This window comes from Ochotona curzoniae, unplaced genomic scaffold (genome assembly GCF_017591425.1).
Source record: "Ochotona curzoniae isolate NIBS_2020 unplaced genomic scaffold, NIBS_Ocur_1.0 contig_883, whole genome shotgun sequence".
In the NCBI taxonomy this organism is placed as follows: Eukaryota; Metazoa; Chordata; class Mammalia; order Lagomorpha; family Ochotonidae; genus Ochotona; species Ochotona curzoniae.
Window position 1 is genome coordinate 42,364,511 of NW_024466599.1, and position 24,801 is coordinate 42,389,311.

General features: G+C 44.7%; 2 protein-coding genes across 6 annotated transcripts in view; both read right to left on the minus strand.

Annotated features, from left to right (window-relative positions):
• Nucleotides 1-306: 306 nt before the first annotated feature.
• Nucleotides 307-3,756, minus strand: OTX1 (orthodenticle homeobox 1). 3 transcript variants are annotated; one of them, XM_040994037.1, is made up of 5 exons: nucleotides 3,660-3,756; nucleotides 2,494-2,645; nucleotides 1,051-1,201; nucleotides 876-960; nucleotides 307-845 (listed from the first exon to the last, which is right to left on the minus strand). In XM_040994037.1, exons 1-5 carry the CDS (start codon nucleotides 3,754-3,756, stop codon nucleotides 383-385), a joined length of 948 nt encoding a protein of 315 aa, XP_040849971.1. In that variant the 3' UTR covers nucleotides 307-382. The 3 variants fall into 3 exon arrangements, with proteins under 3 accessions (XP_040849971.1, XP_040849969.1, XP_040849968.1); XM_040994035.1 differs by having other exon boundaries at nucleotides 2,494-2,669; XM_040994034.1 differs by having other exon boundaries at nucleotides 307-1,201.
• Nucleotides 3,757-10,078: 6,322 nt separating this feature from the next.
• EHBP1 (EH domain binding protein 1) overlaps nucleotides 10,079-24,801 on the minus strand; it is a 293,792-nt gene continuing 279,069 nt past the window's right edge. For all 3 annotated transcript variants that reach the window (XM_040993344.1, XM_040993342.1, XM_040993343.1), the window contains 4 exons: nucleotides 18,997-19,096; nucleotides 17,821-17,894; nucleotides 11,357-11,471; nucleotides 10,079-11,130 (listed from right to left, as the gene is read on the minus strand). In XM_040993344.1, the coding sequence (XP_040849278.1) occupies nucleotides 11,040-11,130; nucleotides 11,357-11,471; nucleotides 17,821-17,894; nucleotides 18,997-19,096 (380 nt within the window). In that variant the 3' untranslated portion in view covers nucleotides 10,079-11,039. The remainder of the gene's footprint in view (nucleotides 11,131-11,356; nucleotides 11,472-17,820; nucleotides 17,895-18,996; nucleotides 19,097-24,801) is intronic.

Below are 24,801 nucleotides of genomic sequence, written 5' to 3' on the forward strand. Positions count from 1 at the left end.
GAGCAAAGAACCCCCGAAGGCTGCGAGTGCATAACAGCTGCCCAGAAAAACTGGAAGGGGGGACGTAAGAATTCGTTGAGGGTTACGCGGAAGTGCACACAACTCTCCCAAATTAGATCCAATGGGCCAAGCCAGAGCACCGTCCCCCCCTCCCCCAACGCCCCATCTAAGGGGTAGGAGGGTTTGCACGCACACACCCCACCCCCAAAGCAAATGGCACAAAATAGGGGTGGTAGTGCGGGCAGTGGGCATCTTTGGGGAAAGGGAGGTGATAATTCTGTTATGGGAAGCTTAGGCATAGGCGGGCGGTGCAGCAGCAGCAATAGGATGGGACCACGGAGGGCACAGGTAGTTGCGTTTCGTTTCTTCCTTTTTCCCGGGCTCACAAGACCTGGAACCGCCACGAGGCTTGGTCCTTATAGTCCAGACAGTCGGGAGAGTTGAAGTTGAGTTTCCAAGCAGAAGAAGCAGCAGCGGCACCAGGCTCCTTGTAATCCAAGCAGTCGGCAGAGTTGAAGGCAAGCCCGGAGCCACCATAGCCCTGGTGGTGGTGGTGATGGTGGTGGTGGTGGTGGCCTGAGGACTGGCTCAAAGGGTGGTGAGCGTGCGGGTGGTGATGGTGATGACCCGCCATGGAGGAGGGCGCCATGGGACTGAGCTGGTGCGGGTGGTGATGCGAATGCATGGGTGCTAGGTAGGAGCTGCAGTCCACGCCGCCAAAATAGGAAGAGGAGGGCGCGGGGTAGCCCTGGCCGTAGCTGCCGCCCTGGCTGTAGGACATGGGGTAGGAGGCTGCTGCGGTGGCGGCGCCTGCAGCTACCGAGCGCTGCATACACGAGGCGTTGCTGGGCGCTGCCAGCGGCTCCGGCACTGACACGGACGCGGGCGCAGAGCCGGGTGAGATGGAGGCTGGGCTCCAAATGGACGAGGCGGCCGGTGTACTGAGCGACGACGCGACGGCTACCGCCGGGTTCCCGCCCAGGCCTGCAACCGCCGCAGCCGCGGGGTTGGCGGAGGCGCTGGAGGCTGAGCTCGAGGACGAGGCGGAGCTGGACACAGCCGGCGGTGTGAACTGCCCGCTGCTTTCCGAGCCCGAGCTCTCCCTCACAGGGGACGACTTCTTCTTGACGGGGCGGCTCTTGGTTCCGCTCCCGCTCTGCTGCTGCTGGCGGCATTTGGCGCGGCGGTTCTTAAACCAAACCTGCGGCGAGTAGTATTTGGGGAGAGTGGGTCAGGGAGGGCCGTGGAGTGCTTACTGCTCCCCCGCCCCTTGGACCCTCCACCCCGCCCAGGCTCGTGCATCCTCTCCTATCCAGGCCTCCGCCCCTCCCTGTCTCCCGGCCGGCCCAGCCAGGCCCCCTCCCCAGCTCCTCCACCCTCCCGGCCCTTCCGCTCCAGGCCCCTCCTCAGCTGGCTCCGGGGTAGGGATGCGCACCTCCCCACCCCTAGCGCGACTCTGCCCTAGGGCGAAACGTTTGCGTCTGTCCGGCCAGAAGTTCAGCCATCTCTAAGTTGCTGCTGTTGGCTGCTTCGCCACCAACTCTGTGTAGTGTGTGGAGGCTCCGTTTCCTTTTGAACACAACTCAGGAAACGCGGGAGAAGCACAGAGCAGCGGAGTGCGGAACAGTCTCCGAATCTGGGGCAGAAGCAGTTTCAGTGAGTCCGCTCGCTCCTGGAGGCCTGAGCTGGGCAGGGCGACACGTTTGAGTGGGAGCAGCAGCAAGGCCCCAGGCGGAACACGGGCACGACTGAGTGGCTAGGGACTCTCGGGAAGGTCGCCTGGGGGAGATTTCGTTGGGTCTTGTTATTATCATTATCATTATTATTATGGCTCCAGGTGGGCAACCAAATGGGGTGGGCAATCTTAAAAAGTTCTTTTCTGGGAGGGCCCAGGCACAAGGCCTTGCATGCCAGGTCCTTTCTAGAGCATTGGGGGTGGCGGCGGAGAGGGCGAGACAAAAGGCACCCGAGGAGGGTTTTTGAATTAGAATCCAAACTGTTTGCGGAGCCCTTTCATTTCAAAAACAAATAGCAAAACCGGTGGCGTTGGCCGGGGTTTGCGCTCGCTCGGGTTCTCTCCCCCGCCCGGGCGGCGTCTAATCGTGCCAGCGCCCTCAGTGAAGCACACTTCCAGGCTGAGCGCGCCCACTCTTCCATTTCGATGCGAGGCAAGAGCCGAGGCAAAAATCGAGCCTCCAGAGGAAAACTGCCGAGTTTGGGGACGGCTGGAGAAACAGAACAGCCGTGGGGCACTCGGGGAGCTTCAGGTTCCGAAGCCCTAGCTCGTCCTCACTCCATCCTAAAAACGACTTTCGTTACCGGCGGCGCAAGGGGCCAAGGACTGGATCCAGGGCTCTAAGCCACTTCCTTTAACTTTGCCCCCACATCCTGGCCGGGGCCCAGCGCTAGGGGGAGTCCGAGAGGGTCTGCTCTCTGGAAGTCGCACGCACCGGAGACCACCCTTCTCTCACCAGGAGCCCCGGGACTGCGCACCTGGACTCTGGACTCGGGCAGGTTGATCTTGAGCGCCACCTCCTCACGCATAAAGATGTCGGGGTAACGAGTCTTTGCGAAGAGTGCCTCAAGCACGTCCAGCTGTGAGCGCGTGAAAGTGGTGCGCTCCCTCCGCTGCTTGCGTGGGGTGGCTGTGGGGACACGGTGGGGGGGGCACGTGGGGTCAGCGGTGGTCAGGAGGGTACCTAGAACTCGGGCAACCCCTGTGGCAGGCCTAGAGCGAGGGCCTCACTAGGGAAAGCCGAGCTTCAACCAAAAGGATCCTCCCCACCGCACCCCACCCCACCTCCCGCCGTAGGGCAAGGCCAGCCTGAGGGGCCACAGGTGGGAGAAAGTTTGTGTGTGCCTGTGGGGACAGGGGAACTAACCCCCTCTTCACCTCTGAGAAGTTAAAGAGGAAGAGAAGTGAAAGAAGCTCCCTTCAGCCACATCTCTCCAAACGCCCCCACCCCCGCAACACACGTGAACATGCACGGACCGGGGTAGATTTTGGAGAGGACTTTCACAGAAATTACCTGGAAAACATTTTCCTTGGGAGCGAATGGGCGTTAAGGGAGGGGTGGTTAGAAAGAAACCCGGGACCTGACTCAAGGAGCCCACGAAAACAGTGCAAAAGTTGCTGCAAGGCACTGGTCTCTCCAGGACAGTTTAATTAGGGATGAAAAATCCTCTCCCACCACTTCTCCAAAGCGAAGTTTGCCCCTTTATGTCAGGGCCTAGTGAGTGTCCAGTTTCCTCATTCAACATTACAGGGAACTGAAGAGATTCATTAAACAAACAAACAAACAAAAACCCAGCCACCGCCCCATAGGAAATGAATCCATGGGCAAATGGGTTGGTGCAGGCAGTGGGACCATACCAGGGGAAGGGCTTCCGGTGTTTCATCAGGCAGCATGTTGCACGTTTTCACAGCCCTGGTCCCCTTACCATTAAACTCACATCTGCCCTTCAGGCCTGAGCAAACTAGACAACTTGCTCCCTGGGTCAATTAAACAGCAACCTGCACTTCAAAACTGCAATGCTGGTGGACCCCAAGATTTGCAAGGACTGGAGTGTGGGGGACCAATTGCTCACTCTTGGGAACAGCTGGGGGTATCCTCAACTTTTGCCAGGGCTGAAGGGAAGGGCAAGAGGGCCAAGCTCACCCGGGTAGCCCACGGAGGGATGCAGGAGATCCATGGCAGGCCCGGCCAGGCCCAGCCCGTTCATGCCGTATGGGGGTTGTTTGAGGTAAGACATCATGCTAACAGCCGGGTGGAGACGCCCCGACGGATCCAGGAGGCCTGAGGCCAGGAGTCGGGCAGAGCTCCCACCTTGTGGTCCTTGGGCACTGTTGCTTCTCGGGGCCGGCCTATGGAGACACAGAAAAACTGTCACTTGGAGCCACCTGGGCCTCTAGGTCAGGTGGAGGGGAGGCGGGAACAGGCCACAGAATTGGGCAGGGCAGTTGAGTCTGTTCAACAAGGCCTTAGATCAGGGACCACAGCTTCTCTGAGAAGTAAACTTTCTGGGTCGGGCCAAGGCCAGGCAAAGGGTGTGAATAAACCCAAGAAGTTAAAAGCCTGCCCAGGCTAGGAAGGTTAGAGAAGGAACCAAGGTGTGTGCCAAGATCCCAAATCTAGTAGAAATTTGGCATCCGCTGGGGGCCAGCTTCAATGTTCGCTTGACACCCTGCGGCAGGCCACAATAGCACCCATGTTTTGTTTCAAGTTTCTGAAAACTAGGAAATGGTAGAAGGGCCAAATGAGACAACCAGGTGGACATAGTGCATCTGGGCCTTCCTGGGCACCTGTGCGCCGGGAGGAGCCTTGGTTTTCCCGAGATCTCCGCGCGCGGCTGTCCCACGGAGGGCCGGCCATCATCACTCCGGAAATCCCACACCTCCACCCCTGCATTTGCCGGCAGCCACAGGTCGCCGAAGGGGCCACTGCACGGCGGTAGTTCCAGGACCCCGCCGGAGGCAAGAGTGCCGCAGGCACTGCCACCCGCCCTTCTTCCTGCCCACCCGGGGTTGCAGAACACGACGCCCCACACGGGGCTGAAACTCAGGGCCCCCAGAGGACCTGGGGACTTGGGAAGCCGGAGTTCTGCCGGTCGCGTGTGCTCCTTGCCATGCTAAGAGCTGAACCCACAGACCCCAAGACCGTGTGGAGAACAGCGAACTAGGCCTTGGCGGCCTAGGCGCACGCAGACCTGGCCTGGAAGGTCGCGGCCCGCTTCCGCAGTTGCCCTAGACCCAAGGCGCTCCTCCGAGACAGAATTCCAAAAAGGGGCCCTGGGGAGTGAGACTGGGAATCCAAGGACCCGTTGCTGAACTCGGCTGTGCGGGAACACTACAAAGCAGGCCCCGCACCCAAGCTGGGGGACTCAGAAGAGAACTTAAGGCCAAAATAAGCTCTTCCCCAACCCCACACACAGCCTGGCTCCTGCAGTCGCCCTCTGAGACCTGTGGTTTGGGTCCAGGGAACCCAGTTTGGCAGGGAAGGGGGCTAGAAAGGAAAAGTTTGCGAAGTTAAACGGGACATTGGAGGCACGACGGTTCAGCTAGGCTGCAGCCAGAGTTTTCAAAGACTTTCCCCAAAGTTAACACTGGAGCTCGGTTACTTCGGAGGAGGCGGGGGAGGAGGGGGCGCGGGGCCACAGCTGCGCCCTGGGGTCCCTCCGCGCAGAAAGGGGAGCCAGGCCGCTCCCCCAGCCCCGCCCACCTGCCGGGGACCTGGGACCCTGCAAGCCTTGGAGAAAGGGGTGGGGGCCGTAGTAAAAGTAACCAACGACTCCGGGGAACCCGAGCGGCCCCGTAGCTTTCTGCTTACCTGCCCTCACCCGCCGGGGCCGCTCACCATCTACCTCGCGCTCTCACAGGGACCCGCCGGGCAACCAACCTGCAAAACAGAGCGGCACAAGAATTACCCGGGCGGCTGGTCTAGGACCCCAGAGTGCCTTTCTTTAACTCAACTTCCTTCCTCCCATCTCTCTCTCTCTCTCTCTCTGTCTCTCTCTCTTTCTCTAGTGGCTTTGTGCGTGTCCCTCCAGGTTTCACTTTATTGCATAGACACTTTGTTTTGCAAAAGCCCCACGCGCTTCCAGGACAGTGCCTCGCTCGGGACCGCGCCGAGGGGCCCTAATTGGGAGGGGGGTATTCGAAGGGGCAGAGTTGGGAGTGGCTCGCCGTGGCCGCCGCACTCCCGGTGCAACGTGGAGGCGGTGGGGACTGAGGAAGTCCTGCGGAGTCACTTTGCAAACTAAATAAATCAAGCGATTTACCTTGTCGGAGTGGCTTGTCTTGCTCGGTTGTTTAGGTGATTGGAAATGTAGCCTGATGAAGATTGATCACCTTTCTACTGCCCTCCCCGAGTATGTGAACGCGAGGCGAGTGCGTAACGGGGCTAGGCCGCCAATCGGGGGCCCCGCGCGGGCTGAGTGACAGGGAGCCGGGCAATGGCAGCGCGAGCCGGGGGTTACCTCCGCGCGCCCCCGCCCTCCCCGCCCCCACATCCCGCCCGCCCCGCCCGCCCGCCCCGCCCCGGCCGCGCGCTAACTCCCGGGCTCGGCTGGCTACCGCGGCGCAGAGCGAGGCGAGGAAGGCGAGCGGAGCGCCCGAGTCCCAGCCGCGGAGGGGGCCTCGCGTCCCCAGGCCTGCCCTGAGGCCCCCGCCCTGCTCGCGGCCTCTCGGCGCTCCCAAGGGAGTGGCGGGGAGGGAGTGAGGTGGGGGTTGGGTGGGGAGAGAGGTGCTGGAAAACCGGTTCCTTGGCTCTCTTGCGCGCCACTGCGCTCCGCGGCCCGGGTGTGGGCGCGAGGACTTGGGGTGGCGGGCTGGTGGAGCGCGGGCTCCCAATCCCTCTCGCGCCCCCCTCTGCCTGCGGACCTCGTGGGCGGCGGGCGCCGGCGCGGGCTACTGGGCAGAGCACAGGGTGCTTCCGGACGTGGGTCGCTCCTGGGCGCCCCGGGATCCCCACCCCGCTCCACGCAGGGGCCAGTACTCGCGGGCGAGGCGCTACTGCGTGCCCGCTCTCGGGCCTCTGTTCCCTGTCGCATCCTGGGTATCTGCAAGTCTGAAACACTTGTTCTGAAACGCTGGAAAGCAAATGCCCCCCTCCATACCCTATCCCTTCCCTTCACAGACATACCTTACTTGGCAGTCTAAAGATTTTACTAGGAAACTCTCCTTTTCCATACACTATCACTTTCGCGATCCGCATCCACCAGGGACTGCGTGGTGGAAAAAGTAGCCGCGGACCTCTGTGCCCTCAAGGTTACTCCCACAGGCTGGGGAGGGAGCCGTCTTAAGATTTCCCCGGATTGTTCGTAGCGGCGCAGCCTAGATTCCGATAAACAAACTTATACCGACTTTTTCACTTTTTTTTTAAGCGTTTCCACTCCAACCCGATTCTTTCACATGGCACCTCCTCTTTGAACGTTAGGCACGAATTTAAGCCCTTTCGAGGAATTTCTTCCCCCTTCTTTCTTTCTAATAGCTCCCCCCCACCCCGCCTCAATGGGCGTAGTGAAAAGTTTGTACAGAGTTAGAGCGAGGGTAGACTCCCGGAACATGGGGCGCCTCGCCGGTGGGGGAGCGCCCGGGCCTCCGGGCCGGGTCCCCGGAGCTGACGGGGCGCTGGGCGAGGAGGAAGAAACCCGGGGAAGGAGGGAGCGCAAAGGGGCCGCGGCCGCCGCTCAGCAAAGTGCCTCCCCCTCCTCCCCAGCGACACTTTCCTTTGGAGTCCGAATAAAATACGGTAACAGAATATGATGGAGGGCACACTGTTTCCTTAACTGCTTCTCAAAGGACCCGGGAGATCTTCTTAGGACCTTTAATAAGGCTTTGGTAGGTTCTTTTGTTGATCTCTCAAAATCAACTCCTTCTAATTGAAGTTGGAGCTGAAAGCGAGCTAATGTTCAAAGAAAGTGGCCGCCAGACCAACGAAATTACATTTTTTTGGGGGGGGGGGACGACGAGGGAACATCTAATCAAAGGAGTCGGGAAGAAGGGGTGGGAGTGGGGGGAGTACGAAAGAGAAAAGGAGGTTTTACAAGATCCCTCTCTTGGTTCACAAAAGTCAGCGACACGGGAGCTTCTCTCCAGAACAAAGACACCGCGGCCCATTCACAAAAGGGAGAGAAAGAGAAAGCGGAATAAAAGAACGAGAGGAAAGAGAGCGAGCGAGCCAGCGATTGCCTGCAAGCGAGCTGTGAGAGGAACAGAAAGAGCGCACCACGCCGCGCCGGCCGGGCGGGGACACACCTTAGCGCGCAGGTCCCCCCTCCCCCCTGCTAGGAGTACCCTAAGAGGCCCGCGGCTCGCCCCCCTCCCCCCAGGTGCTGCGAGTTAAAGACAGAAAACGAAATACACCCCTGCCCCACGCCCCGGGGGCCGGCGAGGGCTGCAGTGCTTTAGTTTTGGGGGAAGAGTCTGTGGGCACCCAGGAGTGTGCATCGCCGGCGACCGCGTCCGTGGCCGGTGCTGCCAGGGTCCCGGCCTGGGCGCCCCGTGCCTGGGTTGCCCTCCGGGGCCAAGGCGCGCTTGCTCCTGCCAGATCCCGCAATCTCTGGCACCCCTGCTTCCTCCAGGCCCCACTCCGCCAGCAGCCTTAGAATGCAAGCTGGGTTCGGCTTGGTGAACTGGGGCAACCGTGCGCGCTGGAATGTGCCCACGCGGTCCCCTGAGTCTGCCACGCAGGAGCCCAGGCGCTCTCGGTTCCAGATGCTGCCACCAGTCTCGGGGCAGTAGGGGAGGTATCAAGTAGCCCGATTTTTTTTTCATCCTAATGAGAGTATTTATCTAATCCCAAATTGCAGGCGAATATTCCTAACGCTCAGCTCATAAAACCCCGGGATTAAGAGAAGAAAAAGAGAAGGGAGAGGGAGGAGAGTAGAGAGACCGAGGGCAAAGTTTCTAGAACGCAGCGCTGAAGGACTGAGACAGCCGTCGCTAGGCAAATGTCCAGGTGGGAAACACTGGGCCCAAAGCGGCGACTGTTCCAGCAACGGTTGCAGGGCAGGGCTGGGCGGGGAAGTGGGGGCAGTGCTGCAGGGGAGACCGCTCCAGCTCAAGGCCTGTGGGACAGCTGGGCCGGGGCAAAGGATCTCGGCCCCGAGACCCGATTCAGCATCCAGGTGACCCCGAGGCCAGAACCGACCCTGGAGTATACTAGGGACAGGGGGAGGGGTTTGGATCCCCAGCCTAGGGCTCCCGGCCGGTGGCGGAAGTTCTGCACGGGCCTGCGGAGTGTGCCCACGCCAACCCGCCGCCAGCGCTCCGGCTTCTCCGCGCCCTCCGGACCCACGCCTTCCGTTCCTACAGCAACGGCCCCTCGGGGTCCCGGTCTCCAGGCGAGCTGGGTCCGGGGCACCCGAGCGGCCAAGTTGCGGACGCGGTGCTCTTACCGCCGGCCTGACCCGTCAGTCCCCAGGGTCCGCGTTCTACCGCCGCTGAGGGGCGTTCGGGCGCCACGGAGCAGCCCAAACGGAGACCACGCCGCTGAAGCAGAAGGGGTAGGGAGAGGGGCCGTTCTGCGGCCCCCAACCACCCCAGCAACCCGGAGGCTAGGGCAGGTTTGTTCCTCGGCCCTCCGGGAGCGGCCCTGGGGCGGGGGAGAGCTGCCTTTCTGCGAGGCCCCTCAGCGGGGAAGGTTCCTCGAAACTAGCGCGAGCGGTGGGTGCGCTGGCGGCCGGCGCCGGGCTGCTGGGCTGCTGGGCCGCGATTTCCGTGGTCTCCCTCGGTTTAGAGCTGGAATCTCAGAGCTTGCCCCAGAGAGCGGCAGCTCGCTCTGCCCTCCTGCCAGAATAAAGAGTGTGAACACTGGATTCCATTTCGTTCTAGTAACTTTTCAGTAACTTAAAATCTTTGTCATGAAGAAATTCTACCATAACAAGTATTTTTTTTTTCTTAAATAGTTTTGAACGACTGGCACTTGGAGACGGCTGCATACTTTTCAAGCAAAGTTTGTGTGTGTGTGATTTAGACTGAGGTGTGAATGCTAGTAGCATTTTCTCTAAGTTTCCGGACTTGTTGAGCGAGCTTTCTTTGTTTGGATACCCCTATTGAGGAGTGAGGAAAAGTAGCTTAGGATCGCCTTTTTCTGCAGCCTCGCACTCCTTCCCTCATCTCACACACACATACCTGCACACACTGGTTCCCCCACCTTTCCCAACAGCACTCTTCCCTTTCACTTCAGGACCCAAACACTCCTCGCCGTTTGTCAGAAGACGCGGCTCTCATAGAACTGCAAAAACTGTAGCAACTCAAAGTAATAATGTAGATAATTCATGAAGATATTAGTGCTTTTTCAAGGGTACGGAATCACAAATCTTTAACAGAGATGGCCCTTTGCAAAAGACATGATAGTTTACATAGCTTAAGAATATGACTAATTGCTTTTCAATTCACATTCGTGTGTCAGCAGGGCCCCTCTGGGATGGTGTAAACTTATTCAGTTCCAAATACAGACTAGTGTCCTGCCCAGCGCTCCTGAGGACCGTTTTTTCAACATGAAAAGTCTTATGGATACATAAATTTCCACTCAAGCCAGTGTCAAGTTTTCATTGCAAGAAAGTAGCAGCAGTGTTTAAGGTAAGAAAGTTTTTGCTTTTATTGAAAATTTATATATGACTCAGAATTGTAATAAATAAACAACCATTTTCACACAAAAATGACAGAACTATGCTAGAGAATGTTAATGGGGTATTGACTCGTAATGGCAAGACAGACCTTTTATCAATACAGAATAAATATTAACAGCATTCTTGGACCAATGTTGAGACCTAACAAAATGTAGGAACCAAGCAAGATATATAATAAATAATTATCCAGAGAAAAAGATGGCGCATTCTGGGATGATAAAACTGACTTTGTAAACGGATGCGTGTCACTGAGTCCCATCCCTCACAGCTCACCTTCAAACTGTGGAGCTCGTCTCCGCTGCCGGAAAGGGCCATCCTCTGAGGAGAGCAGAGGAAGGGAGCTCTAGAGCCTGACAGTGGAATGCGAAACAACTGCAGACAACCCCACTGGTAAATAGAACACAGTTTAATAAGTAGATTGAATATGATCTAACTATAAAATTTAGGTAACAGTAAGTGTTACATATGGCAGGACGGGGGAAAAAAATCATGACATTTTTCTTACCTCCCTGTTACCCCCTCCCCCCCACTGTTATTATGCTATTACCACCAACGACAACAACAACGTTTCAGATTTTTCCTCCCACCAAGAAACGAAAGAAAATGAATTTTTAAAAAGTTTCTTAAACACTCTCAATGCCAATCACTCACAAGTTGTCTGTGCAAATCTATTTCACATGATTTCAAGGAAATGATTGACTCACACAACACACAAAAAATTTCTTTAAACAAAGCTATTTTGGAGTTCTCTATATTATCTGGAAGGGAGGGTTGAAAAGGGGTGATGGTAGTAAAGTAAATCCAGCCAAACAAAGAGTTGAAAGTTTTAGATCAACAAGGAGTCTGTCTTTTTCTGGTCTGGGATCCAAGATTCTATAATGTTGGGAGACATTCTGGTCTGACATCTACTGAAGAACACATTTTTCCTCTTTCTTGGCCATCTTGCCTTTGTTTTGCTCCAGAGTTCGCTCCAAATGCTCATCTTCTTCTTCGGCCCTGGATGTCAAACAGGAAACAAAATTATTTTTCTTCCTGGAGGGCAGAGCACTGCTCCCCACCCCACCCCCATCTGCCCAAATTTGAATTCCCAGTGGGTGGGGTACACTGGGCCAGGTAAAAGGCTGCCCCACGCCTCCTGATACCTCTGGAATGAACTTTTCACAAACTTCTGGGCCCCTCGGCAGGAGGATGAGCCTGGACCAGGACCCCACAAACTACTCACTGCTTCTCCTGTGCGTCCAGGTCCCTAACAAGCGCATCGCGCTTATCCACCAGAGCCACCAACTCATCCAGCAGGAGCTGCTCGCGTCGCTTCTGGGCCTCAGTCTTCTGCCAGTCTGTAGGGGACGGTAGGCTAGTTACTGGCATGGCCTCCGCGTACACAGCCCGCACCCCCTCCCTCCCGCCTTTTCCAGTTTCCTTACATTTCTAGGCAAACAATGTTACAGAGCCACTAGCTAGTGATTTCTAAGGAGCTGGTCCGGTGGGGCTGAGGGTTTCAGCCCTAATTATGCCTCACCACTTCCTACAGATGGAGGGTGGCTGCTGCAAGATTAGAACCTGTTAGAGACCAGGTGTGAGTCCACAGCCAGCACGAGGTGTGCACCTGAACCTAGCCAGAGTGGGGGAGGGGTACTGGAGGCCACGGAGTTTGGCCAAGGGGTATGCAGTGGGGGGAAGTGGGTAAAGGAGGAGGCGGGAAACAGAGATGGGCGATAAAATCATTCTGAAAAGGCTAGAGGATCAGCCCGAGAGCCTATCTTCCCCCACCCCCACTCTCACCCCAAACAGCCATTCTTCGCTAATTTCCTCTTCGCTCAATTTTAGCAGTTGGATGTATCTCACACTGGGCGCCATATGCTTCACAATAACTTTAAAAGTAGTGAATCGGCTAATTAGCATTTTTCTTTGAAGTAAAAAATAAATTTGCTCTGCAATATTACACTGCAGCTCTCGATCTCATCACAGCCAGTTTTCTTTTGGAGACGTTTGCTGGGTGGTTTAAAAATCAAAGCACTTTTGCAAGGAAAAATTACATATATCTCTTTGAAATCGATGCTAAAGATTGGAAAATCCGATGGGCAGTGCTTTTCCATGGGTGGGACCATCCCCCACCCTCTCTCTTTTTTTAAAGTTTTTGCCCTCAATAATATCTTTCCTAATATTTTATGGTCTGATAATTTCCTTAAGATGAGCAGCAGTTTCATTTAATAAAAACAGGACCAAATCGAACATTTTAAGCACTTTTGAAACCAAAGCCAATTGCTCTTTGGCCAGACTGTAAGGGCTTGTAGCTGTCAGTCAACCCCCAGTCTACCCCGCCTCCCTCATTAGGAAGGTAAACAATGAAAAGAAGAAGTAGATGATGAGGCAGATAGCAGAACAAATGAGGACCTAGAGGGAAACAGGACACCAGCTTTAAAAAAAAAAAAATGGCCACTGACTCCTGCAAACCCCCTCCCCCAGCAAATGCACTTTCCCAAAACAGAGAGGAGTGCAATCCTTTCGGGTTTCTCTCTTCTCTCTCCATTGCCCAGGGCAATCATGTTAAAACTCACATGGCTGGTGCTTATTCAGATAAACCTAACAATGCACACCGCTGGTTACCATGTGAATCTTCACAAACCACACAAGAATGTGCTGGTTCAAATCCCCCGACCCCCGCCAAAGCAAAATTTATTCAAGACAGCAAACTGCTCAGCAGCTTTATGAAAGCAAATGGTGCTAGAGGGAATTCTAGCTTGTATTTACAAATTAAAAATTAGATGCATCATCATGCAATACAGGTTAGAATAACCACAAAAAACTAAAGTTTACCCAGTTTATCATTATCCCTTTCATTATAAGCTCAACACAAACATACATATGAGAAACATGCCATGTGTTAATTATCCATATTCAATACAAAATATTCTACAAATAAATACAATAACCAATCGCTGTTACATCCTTATTTTTAAGTGAAGTATACACATGGAAAGTAATAAATAAACTTATTATGGAACAGTTTTTTCTGCATATATAAATTTTAAAAATAATAAACAGCAGAACTGGAGAAATATCTATCAAAATTTTATTATTTTAAGTGCAATTAAGGAGAGGAATGCTGGAGCATTTTCTAACTTTGTTCTTAAATCAGGTATATTTTCTGTAGCAGATACATTAATGGACTACCTATGTTGCAAAGATATTAAAAGTCATCTTGTCTGATTTCAGGCAACACTGATCTAAAAACATTGATTCAGAAAAACATGTGCATTTTATAATTATATTTTATGATTAACAGTTGGGATGAATTTTGCTTCCAACCTCAAGGAAACATTCTGATCAAAAGCTTTGATTCAATTCTTCACTTCTCAAATATTTTTTGCTTTGTTTTTTAATTTACAAACCCATTTATTCAAATAGTTTTGGGTATGGACTACAGTTACCTTCTAGGGCTGTATTATGGAAATCTGTAATCTTACATGACCTTTCTTTCCCTGGTTGACCGACAGTGTTCCTCACATTATTTATAAACTTCTCAAGCTTTCTGATTAAAGTTTTACACTGGAAAGTAATTTTTAATACACAATATACAAAACTATAATTAAACTAATTTTTAAACTTAGAGCAAGAAAAATAAATTCTAACAGGCAATTTTCCTAATTAAATTTTTCCTTCTTTCAACTTGCTCACTCATTTTGAGAATTTTAATTAATAATTTAAAAATATCCGGACTTATAAAATTTAGGATCTTAATAACATGGGAAAAAGGAAATTACCTTGTTTTTAGCTCCTAAAATATACTGAATAATTTTTAAAAATTTTAACTTTTTTCATAGCTCAATGATGACATTTCTTATAACTGTAATAAAAACATTTTAACATTAAGAACATTGAGGTAATTTTCATCATTTCAGAAGCTAATTTAATTAACATCAGATTTTAAAATATTCATAAATTTTAAAGATTTTTGACTAATATGATTATTTGCTTACAAATTACTAACCAACTGATGAAGAATATTTATGTATAGCATGTAGGAAAAGTATTTTGTATTTGCTTTTTCACTATTGGGAATAAATAAACTATGTATAAATTTACACAAATACATACAACTACATATACAGACATATTATATTTGAATGCTAACATGAGAATGTATTTGGCTTGTACATTTTAATGTTACATTTGACAAAGACCTACATTTGGAGGTTCAAGGTTGAATTTTTTAAAAATTCCCATTTAAATAGCTTCATGTAAGTTTACATGCTACCTGTTACACATTTTAAGAAAGGATTACCCACCTAGAACACAAGTCACAGCTAGCTAGCTGTACTGACTTCAGCTTGAATAGACTACAATGTGGGTTCTGATTAATGTAAAGATGCCAGTGTACTTTTGCTACAAAAGCCATATCCTCTTGCAACAAATAGGATTAAGTTTTGATGCTGCATTTGAGCCAAAGTACTGAAATAAAGAGATTCTGCCTATGTCCATCTACACTGAGCAGATGTTAATTAAAAAAAAAAGTGTGTGTGTGTGTGTGTGTGTAGTCACTCATTCCCTGATTTGCTTTTTTTTTTTTCAATTGATAATAACCTTGAAAAATGTAAGAGAAATACCTATAAACACTTTAACAGAAAGGACATAAAGTCTTGTGGTAAACCTTCAACCTTGCCATTATAAATAAGCTTGGCACTTTGATGAAAATTAACACTAGTTTTCTAAAGAGCACATTGGGGGATTGCAGTCAAGTCTTATCTTTAGTTCCAGTCAACTAGCAATCCTGAAAGAGTTTGCATCATCATCAGAACAGGCCATTTGATAGGATTCTACTGCTGTACCTAATCAATCTATGGAAGACTGTGGCTGTGCTGTGTAACAAAGCTAAAATAGATTTACAAATGGGGTTTTAGGGGATAAGCTCCTCCACAGGATTACATATTGATTTTAAATATAAAAAGCTTATCATATAAACCATAACTACAAAAATAGTGAACCTATGCATAAATCCCTTTAGAAGAGCACCCACTTCAAACTCTAAGCCAAGAATAAATCAAGATGTACAAAATCCTAGAGAAGATCCATTTCTCGTGCAGAAAATGAACATACCACTTTCTAAAAGCCCACCCCAATGTGTTCAGAAATGAATTTATCTTTCCTGAGGGGGCATTAAATAATCTGGAACAAAAAAACTATAGGAGAAGTATCTAAAAGATGTTTGTTAGCTTTAGGGATTCTATAACTTAGCTCAGTGGAGGGAAACTCCTGCTATGAAAAACACCTCAGGAAAAAAAGGGGGTAAAAAATAGGCCTAAGTGATTATGGATTCTCAGAAGAATGGATGTACTGATTTTTTGTCAATATTTTTAATATTAGTTGTTAATATTTTAATGTGCTATGGCTATCAATATTTTGTCTTTTTCTCCTGCAGAATGGTTTCAGCAGATTTGTTTGGAAAGAGTTTACTTCTGTTAAAATCATAGCTACTAAAGGAGAGGAATGAACTTTAAAACAAAAGCAAAATAAAACAAACCAAGTGTTACTTATTCATGTGATTTTCTGGTGGTGTTTGAACACTCAAAAAGGCTACTGAACTGCATCTGTGTTCATTCTCTGGACTGGGGCAGAAGACACTGTCTTCACTGAGCAGATCTCCACAAGGATCAGCACCTTGGGCGGTGGGCCCAGCCCATTCACTGTGGAGGTGAGTGTAACAGGCCCACTCTTTAAGAAAGTATTTGTAACCAACAGGCTGCTCCTTTCCTCAAGGCTCCTTTTCCCTCAATCAGCAATGGAAACTGGATAAGGGATTTTAGGCACAGACACAAATGAGACAATATAATTAAAAATAAGATGATAAATTGAGAAACTAGAAATTAATTTTATTTTATAATAAAACATAATTTTTCTCCCTTCTTGGAAAATATGACTCTGTCCTGTTCCTCTGTATGTATAAGAAAAGCAGGCAGATAAAATGTTAAATTGTTTTAAGACTGAAGGTATGAGAAATAGGAATAGCGTTACTGATGAAAGTGGAATCTTTCATAAGTGTCACAGCGCCCTTTCTAAGATGAATATTTGATGACAGTGGTTTGGGGGAAGAACCAAAATGTTCCTTAAAAGTCAACCACTCTGTATGGAACAGTATTTTTAGGAAAAAATTAAATATCTATACATGAGAGGAAGGGTAAGAAAAATATTAAATATATTGAGTATAATGCATAATTAATCTGAAAAGAATAAGTTATACTTATGTTATACATAGTATATGCATATATGCCTACTACATATATGTTTATGAAACTTTTGAAAGTTTGTAAAAATTATATTTAAATCCTATTTTTCATGAACATTTTTAAGACCCTTCTGTATATTACACATACATAATATCTCACATATAGTATTTTCTATATCCACTTTTCAACTAGCTGGTTTTCCAATCTTGTTAAAGACTATGGCGTGACTACACAAATTATACTAGAAGAAATAAGAAACTCTTAAGAATACTTATGCATTTTATTTCAATGACAAATGTCACAGAACTTCTTAAATAATTTTGAAAAATCTCAGTCATTACTGACAATATAATCTGATACATTTGAATGGCCACTTGAAGGAAATTAGCTAACTGAAGCCTTTTAAAATAATCACATTCCTAAATGATATATAAATATTGTCAATGCTACTTATCAAGTGAGATTATGGATACAAACATAATTAAAAATTAAAGCTTCTATAAACATAAAAGATAATATATAGAAAAGTAGTATACATTTTATAATATTTATTAAAATATTTTAAGGATATGAGCTTTTACTTGATCTTCCTTTACAAACTTAAACTTCTAGTTTCTGAACTAATTAGAATTGACTTATGGACCAGGTACCTTATCAGGTGAAGAACAAAATTACCATGGACAGTCAATGGGTTGAGAGGTCAATACAGAAAAGGAAAATCAATTTGCATTGATCAGACAAAAGATCTATTTTATACAGCCAAAAGGATTAGCTTTTAAGCAGAAATCTTTGGACAGTTTCAACCAAGAGATATAAGGACAACAGCATGATAAAACACCAAAGAATTAAAAAGAAAAAATTGAAATGTTACACAAAATTTAGTTGATGTTTACTGGTACTGTTAACCTTGCAAAGGATTACTATATAACTAATGTAAATGCTTTGCAAAAAAAAATTCAAGTGTTTAATTTTTTACACCAGTTTTTTCCTGAATATGCACTTAGCAGGAGCTGGAAGAACTACAGTAGAATGAATGCACAGTAACCAGTGACTATTTCAACGTGGATATCAATTCAATGTTATGGTCAAATTTAGAATGTGAAGGTGAAAAATGAAAATGACACATCTTTTCCAAGATTCCCTAAAGGAAATAGCATCATATAACGCACTAGTAAAACTCGACTAAATCAAGGTGCACCTTATATTTTCTATTTCATAGGAATTTAAGCTTACTGAATCAGAAGACAATTTTGAGCTTAAGAACAAACATAATGATTATCTAACTGAACTGGAGTCCTTGGGTTTCAATGGATATTGCTTTCTGTCTGTAAGGTATTTATTTGCAGTTCCTGTAAGTCTCTACCACAGCAGACCTGGTAAAAGCAGATGTGTATTCCCGTCTCTAAATCTCTGATAACTGACACCTCACAAGCAAGCCTCACCCCACCACAGCATTTCTTACCTTCAATGGCTAGCATTGCCCGCAATTCCCGGTTCAGCAGCTCATACCGTCTTTCTAAATCATGTTCTTTTTCCCTAGGCAAGTTGCAAAAGTTCATCAATATGCTAATTACTAAATCATTAAACACTCATAAGAACCTTTAGGTTACATTGATTTTAAGACTGTAACTGACTTTTCTCCTTTAACTTTAAGCCACTCCAAACAAATGATACACAAACCGAAAACCTTCTTCAGACGAATACTTCCTAGTGCTATTATTTACCCCCTTGGATTTTGAATGGCACAGAGGTACATTTTAATCTGAGGATAAGTAGTCTCATTCTTCAGCGCTCCTTGTATTAAGTGCTAGGTGTAAGGCTATTTTCAAAACTACTTTTCATTGCTCATAATAAACCACTTTAATTTAAACTCCATACGAAAATATAAGAAACATGAAACTGCCACCAGTGTAAGTTTACCATGTAGATAATTAAAGATCAAGAATTAGTTTTTTCCTCAAAGATAACTCCTGTTTTCAAATTCAGGCATGGCAGAAATTGTAACATTTGGGTTTTCACTTAAAAAAAAAGAAGTAAACCTGCTCATTCCCACACTAGGCGGCATGCTGTAAGAACACTGCTGGTAAGCAGAAAGGAGTATTAAATCCTGGAATGTACTAAAGCTAAAGCTAATGAATGTTTACATCTGATCTAGTCTTAATTTTACTGTAATTCTTGCAATCACAAAAAAGTCGCTTCTGTCTAACTGGAAGTTTATCCCAAATTTTAGGTTACTATTACCTGTAGATTAGAAATATAGTTTTGGCCTTAAAAGTTAATTTTTTAGTTTAGAATTTTTGTTCAATAAGCTTTAGTTTTATTTCTCTCCTGTTCAAACCCTCTATGAAAACCACTTTTCTTTTTGTGTACAGTTTATTAAACACAAAGACTATTTCTATTCCTTGACCTTTTGTATAGTCATTTTTTTCTTTCAATGTCTGTAACTCTACTTAAAGATTCTTACTGTTCAAATAAAAATATTTCATACTAATTTAAACTTTCATTCAGAACATACTATAATCTTTCTCAGGAAAGAAAAAAAATTCAAACCTAATAAATATGAAACCCCAAAGCATCCAAAAACAAAGGCACAAGACTTATCAGTGTAGGAAAAATCAGTACAGTTAAGAGTACTTACAGAAGGGAAAGCTGGTTCATTCTCCTGATTAAGGCATTTTTCTTATTAACCAACATAAACCACTCCTGCATCATGGCTTCTTCTTCTTCTGTGTTCCTTCCTGTAATTCAGGAAAACGTAATTCTCATTATATGACACTTAATAAGTCAAACAACAGTTCAGCACATCTCTTTTTAACGTGACACAATATGTTTTCTATTAGACTCACATATCTAATCTCATATAGAAGCTTCTGAAAAATGGAATTAAAAAGATAAGCTTACATTGCCACAAAACTCTTTTTGAAAACACATATGCAAGAGGATTTTCAGAAAGCTATGGAAAACATGTATTATGAAGAAACTAATTTCAAAATGTTTTGTACCAAGATTTATCATTTAAGTCTACTTCCTCACAAACTCTTGGAAGTATTCTTATATTAACTTGCTCATAATAATACAATATTAGAATGTAAGACCTGAAAAAAAAATCAAACACTGGTATTATTCAGCATGTATATTTTTGTCCCCCTGAACATACCTATATTAACACCAAGTACAGTAAACAAAATGTTCTACCTTTTAAATCCTCCCCAGAGGCTGACTTGGTATTAAGTTTCAATGAGGAACTCATGGGGCTGACAGACATATAGCCATGGTTTTTTAAAAAAAGGGAGGAGGAACATTAAAAAAAATCATTAAGAGATTTATGAATAGCAAGGAAGATCAGAAAAATCCAGAGACTGTGAAAGCTTCCACTTGCAATAACTTGCTTTTTTCCCCCCTTAACTTTTGTTCCTAAAAATAAACTACAGATGTATCTGCATAGAACATTTTGAAACTCATCATCTTTAATAGCCTAAACCTCTTGCAAGTCATTAAACACCTTGTAAATGACTGGGGTACCAAAGAAGACCTACAGTTCTCTGTGAGAAAAAACACACTTCAATGAATGTAACATTCAGATGATGTTTGAACAGAGACAATCTATCATTTTAGACTGTAAAGTTACTGACTGTATATGAGAAATATTTAAGATCCACTATCCCTAACACTCCATTATTTATATAACCTGCCATCCTCCAAAAATGCTAAATATGTAATTAGTATTGTTCATAAAAGTAGACCACAATTATACTCACGAAAGATACAAATTTCCCCTCCTCTATTTTAAAATTATACAAATAGTCACATTTACATTTGATTTTTCTCCTTGAATTTTACCTTTGATTGGTTTATTGCTCTGCCAAGCCATTATTTAATATTCTGGTTCAACTTCTCTGTGAAGCATTCATGAGGTTAAATATGCATTCTCTGAAAATCAAGTACCTAGTTTTAGAGCATCATGCCTTAACTTTGATTTCCTTTTAAAGCAATATATTACCTTTAAAATTTCAAATTAACAGTCCATTAACAAAATGCAAATATAGGGATATGCACCCCTACTGTTAAATAAAAGGAGGACTGCCAATGAAATTGTTAAATATATCTTGACAATATGATACTAGATTTTCCATCATTGCCATTACCTACAATGCCATGGAACACTGAAACAGCAGGTTGTTGGACTTGTGACTGTTGCTGAAGGACTGTATCATTACAATACTATGGAGGGGAAAGACTAAAGCATGGGGGGAGAAAAGGAGGTGCAGAGGGAAATATCTATGCCCACAAAACCATTTCATGGAAAATAATAGCAATAAAAACAAGATACAAATGAGTAAAAAGTCAAATCCTTTAACTAACCCACTTTCCCTTCTTTGGAAAGGGAATACTATTATAGTTTATATATTATTATACTTTATTATGATCTCCTTCCAAACTGAACTGAATTACACATTGACCTGTGACTTGTTTGTCACACTGGCCAGTCATCTCTTATTCTTTTTTCATGCTTCCAATAAATTACTGATTATCATAATTCAGCTGCTTTCACAATAATATAAAGAGACATTTAGAATAAAAGTATCCAAAATGTTGATTATGTGGAAGAGATTAAACACACATTTCAGAGCAACCCTATAAAATAGATCTGTCGTTCATCAGAGGGAGCACAGTGAGGATATATGCCTTCATTAAATGCTGTTAAAACTTAATGGTATGAAGCAGACTTCGAGGAGATTCTTTTAGAGTCTGAACAAAAGTCTTTATTGTTTTACAGTATTTTTAATCTCTCCTTTAGGGTAGCTGGTTTTGTATTCATTTTGGACCATGTGATGTCTTGACACTGGTCATGTGATACAGGCTGCGATAGGCACAAATCCCTGAGTAGTAACAAAAGAAGAAAGAGTAAAAAGAAAAAGCTGAGAAAAAGCTTGCAATTTGGAAAAAGGCCAATTGTACCCTGGTGAAGGCCTTTTTGATCAGCAAAATGACACATGTGTGCAATATTAATAGGTGTAGAATTTATGGTATTTTATTTCTGATTAAAGATTTAATTCTTGCATTCATAGCTTAAGTGGATTCCAGGAACATAAATGTTTGAAACTTTGTTTTGAGTTTAACTTAACCTATAATTTGAGGCTTTCAAGGCAATACTAGAAGCAACCAGCCTACTCTTAAATTAGCATCATTTTCTTCAATGGAAGACTGCCTCCCTGAGAATTGCAATATTGATATGGTACTAATTTTCAGTTTAATTCATGCTTATGATTTTTAGGTAAAAATAAAATCTCCCCCTCTTAATTTTAAAGAAATGATTAACAATAAAAGAGTTTCATGTTTCAAAAGAAAACAGGCCTAACAATAAATATTTAAATGCACACATTACCACATAGATTATTTAAATTAACTGAAAAAATGTAAATCAATTCTGTATCACTAATTCCTTATCTGAGATAGTATACAGTGACAGAAATTTATACTTAGCTTAGTAATAAAAAATTTCTTAAAACACATTTTTAAACCATTGTTTTTAAGGATTTAAACTTTTTTTTTTTAATTTAAAAAGCGTTTAAAAGCCAGTAAGTTGAACCATTACAAATTAATCCTGACTTTAATAACTGGTTAAAGACCCCTTTAGCTTTATAAGTAACAGAAAATATTAAAGCCTGTGATCACAGTGAGCTTTTCTCATTTCTCCTCTAACCATTTGTTATTTAATCCAATACTAGTAATCCAATTTGTCCATCAGACTTTTAAAGGGCAGAATGCAACTTCCTCAGCTTAGACACTTTTCAAAGTACAATATATTTTTCAAATGAATGCTGGATGTTTCATTTTTCCCAACTGTTCCTAGCTCTAATGCATGAGGAAAAAAAGAACAAGATGAACATTGTTCATACTGATTAAGTAAGAGCTCATTAAAGAGCTGTCAGTGCGGTACTTTGAATATGCATGAAGCATATAATCAGATCTAGTACCGTCACTAGAGGAGAATACGGTAAGTACAAAGGATTGATTTAATTACTTAGAGTGGGCTGTGGTGGTAAAGCAGTCTTGTTAGTGCAAAAAGAAAAAGAGGCTGTATTCTGGCACTGCTAGAAAAAAAGGCAGTTTTAGCTTCTGCCACAATACTAATCTCAGAATAAAGCACTTTACATTGTAGCTTAAAATGAAGACTGTCATTATATTATAAAATAACCATAAATCATTTAATCTTGTTTAACTTCACCTGGTTAACTATCTCTTTTTCAAAATTACCTTTGATTTATAATCACAGCCACATTTTTAATTAATTACCTTAGACCCAATACTGAAACTTTAAAAAATCCTATTTTTTCAATTTTATGACCCCCCCAAAATTTAAAAATACTATTGAAAGCCAGTTTGAAATTAGAAAATGTATTAGAACTATATACAGTTTAGTATATAGTTTTAAAATGTAGGAGTACAGCTGGGTTGTTACACTGCATTTTGAAACAGTACTTCATGTTTACTTTAAATATATTATCAATGAAAACATAAAAGTTAAGTACTTTTCACCTTCACATAAATATAATTTCTGATATTAATTTTTTAAGTTTGTTTTCTTATAGATTTCTGTTTTTTGTCTCCAGGAACGTAGTATTTCTTTTTTCTAACATCACAGTTTCCCAATGCCGCATCAAAAGCGTGCCCTGTTTTTTTTTTTTCCTTCAATAAATGATTGCAAGGACTGGTTTTGTGGCGCAGTGGATAGGGCCTGAGACACCAGCATAACAACTGAGCACCAGTTTTTGTGTCAAGGCCTCCGGAGACCGCTTCCTATCCAGCTCCCTGCTAATGCTCCTGGAAAAGCAGCAGAAGATGGCTCAAGAAACTGGGCCCCTGACATTCACACGGGTAATTCACACAGAGTTAGAATCTCTTATTTTTAGATTGACCCATTCCCAGGCCTTTGCAGCAATCTAGGTAGTAAACTAGTAGATGGAAGATGGCTGTCTCTCTCTGATTCACCCTTTCTATAAATCTGACTTTATAAATAATTAAATAATAAATCTTAAAAGCAAACAAACAAACCAAAACAGAAACAGTAACTCTAAAGTCAGTGTTACAGAACTCCTTTGCGCCAGCTGTACAAAGTATGTAAGCTTAGTGAATACAGTTGTATTTTAAAATAAATTTTATTATGAAACCAAATGTTTCTTTTCCAAGAATATTTTGAAAAGATTTTCACTATCTTTACTGATGATTTCAGCAGCAACTGTCTTAAAGCTATTTTCTTAGCATGATATATTTATTATACTATGAATAAAACAAACACTAAGGGAATTCCTTCCTCCTTTTATTGCAATAAAACAAAAACCAATACACTAACTCAAAAGTACCACATTTGGGGCAGATGTTTAGCCTAACAGCGATGCAGTAGCCTAGATGGGAGTTTTTGGGTTTGATACTCAGTGCTGGCTACCGACTCCAGCCTCCTGTTAATGTAGATCATGGGAAGCAGAGGTGATGGTTTAAGTAATTGAGTTCTAGCTACACACATGGGGAGGCCCAACCCTGGCTGTTGCAGATATTTGGGAAGTGAATAAGCAGAGGGTATCTCCTTCTCTAATTCTGTCTCTCAAATAAATATTTAAAATAATAGATTTAGATTTATTTATTTATTTGCTAAAACAGAATGTGTGGAGAGATTGAGGGTAGCATCCCTCAGTAGATACAAAAGGTCTTCAAAAAATATGAAAAAACTATGAATTGATTAAAAATAGATTTGTATTCTGGGTTTGTCTCGTAGCTCCACTTCCCAATTCCAGCTTCCTCACAATGCAAGACCTTCGGGGGTGGTAGCAAATGAAGGCTCAGGTAGTTGGGATCCAGCCAATCATCATAGGAAATGTGGATTGAGTTCTTGGCTCCTGACTCTGACCCTGGCTCAGCCCTAACTGCTCAAGGCATATTGGGATTAACCAATGGGTGTTAGCTATCTGTCTTTCAAATAAATGAATCTTAAGATTAAAAAAAATTATGCCAAAATAAATTCATCTTTTAGGTTTACTTTTTCCATGGACTTCCTGAAGGACCCCAGTAACTTCTGACAGGCTCTGATACACCTGCTTCCTACATCATAAGGCACAGACAACTCACCAAACTTTTCCTCAGTAAATGTATATAAGAAGCTATTTCCATAGTTTAGAAATTAGCAGCAGTCTTCTTGTAACAACTTTTTTTTATACTGAAAGTCAGTGCTAGATTTCTTAAAAGGTTTTATAAACTAAGCACAAAGTAACGATAGTGGAAATAACAAAGCACTGAAGCACCTAGCATGGGAACAATTATAAATTGTAAAATATTTCATTTGCAGTTTAAAATTAAATATATACTTTATGGCTTGGATTACACCCATAACTTCCCATTGCTAAGTACCTGTAAAGGTATTAAAACCACTCAAAACTTCTACAAATGA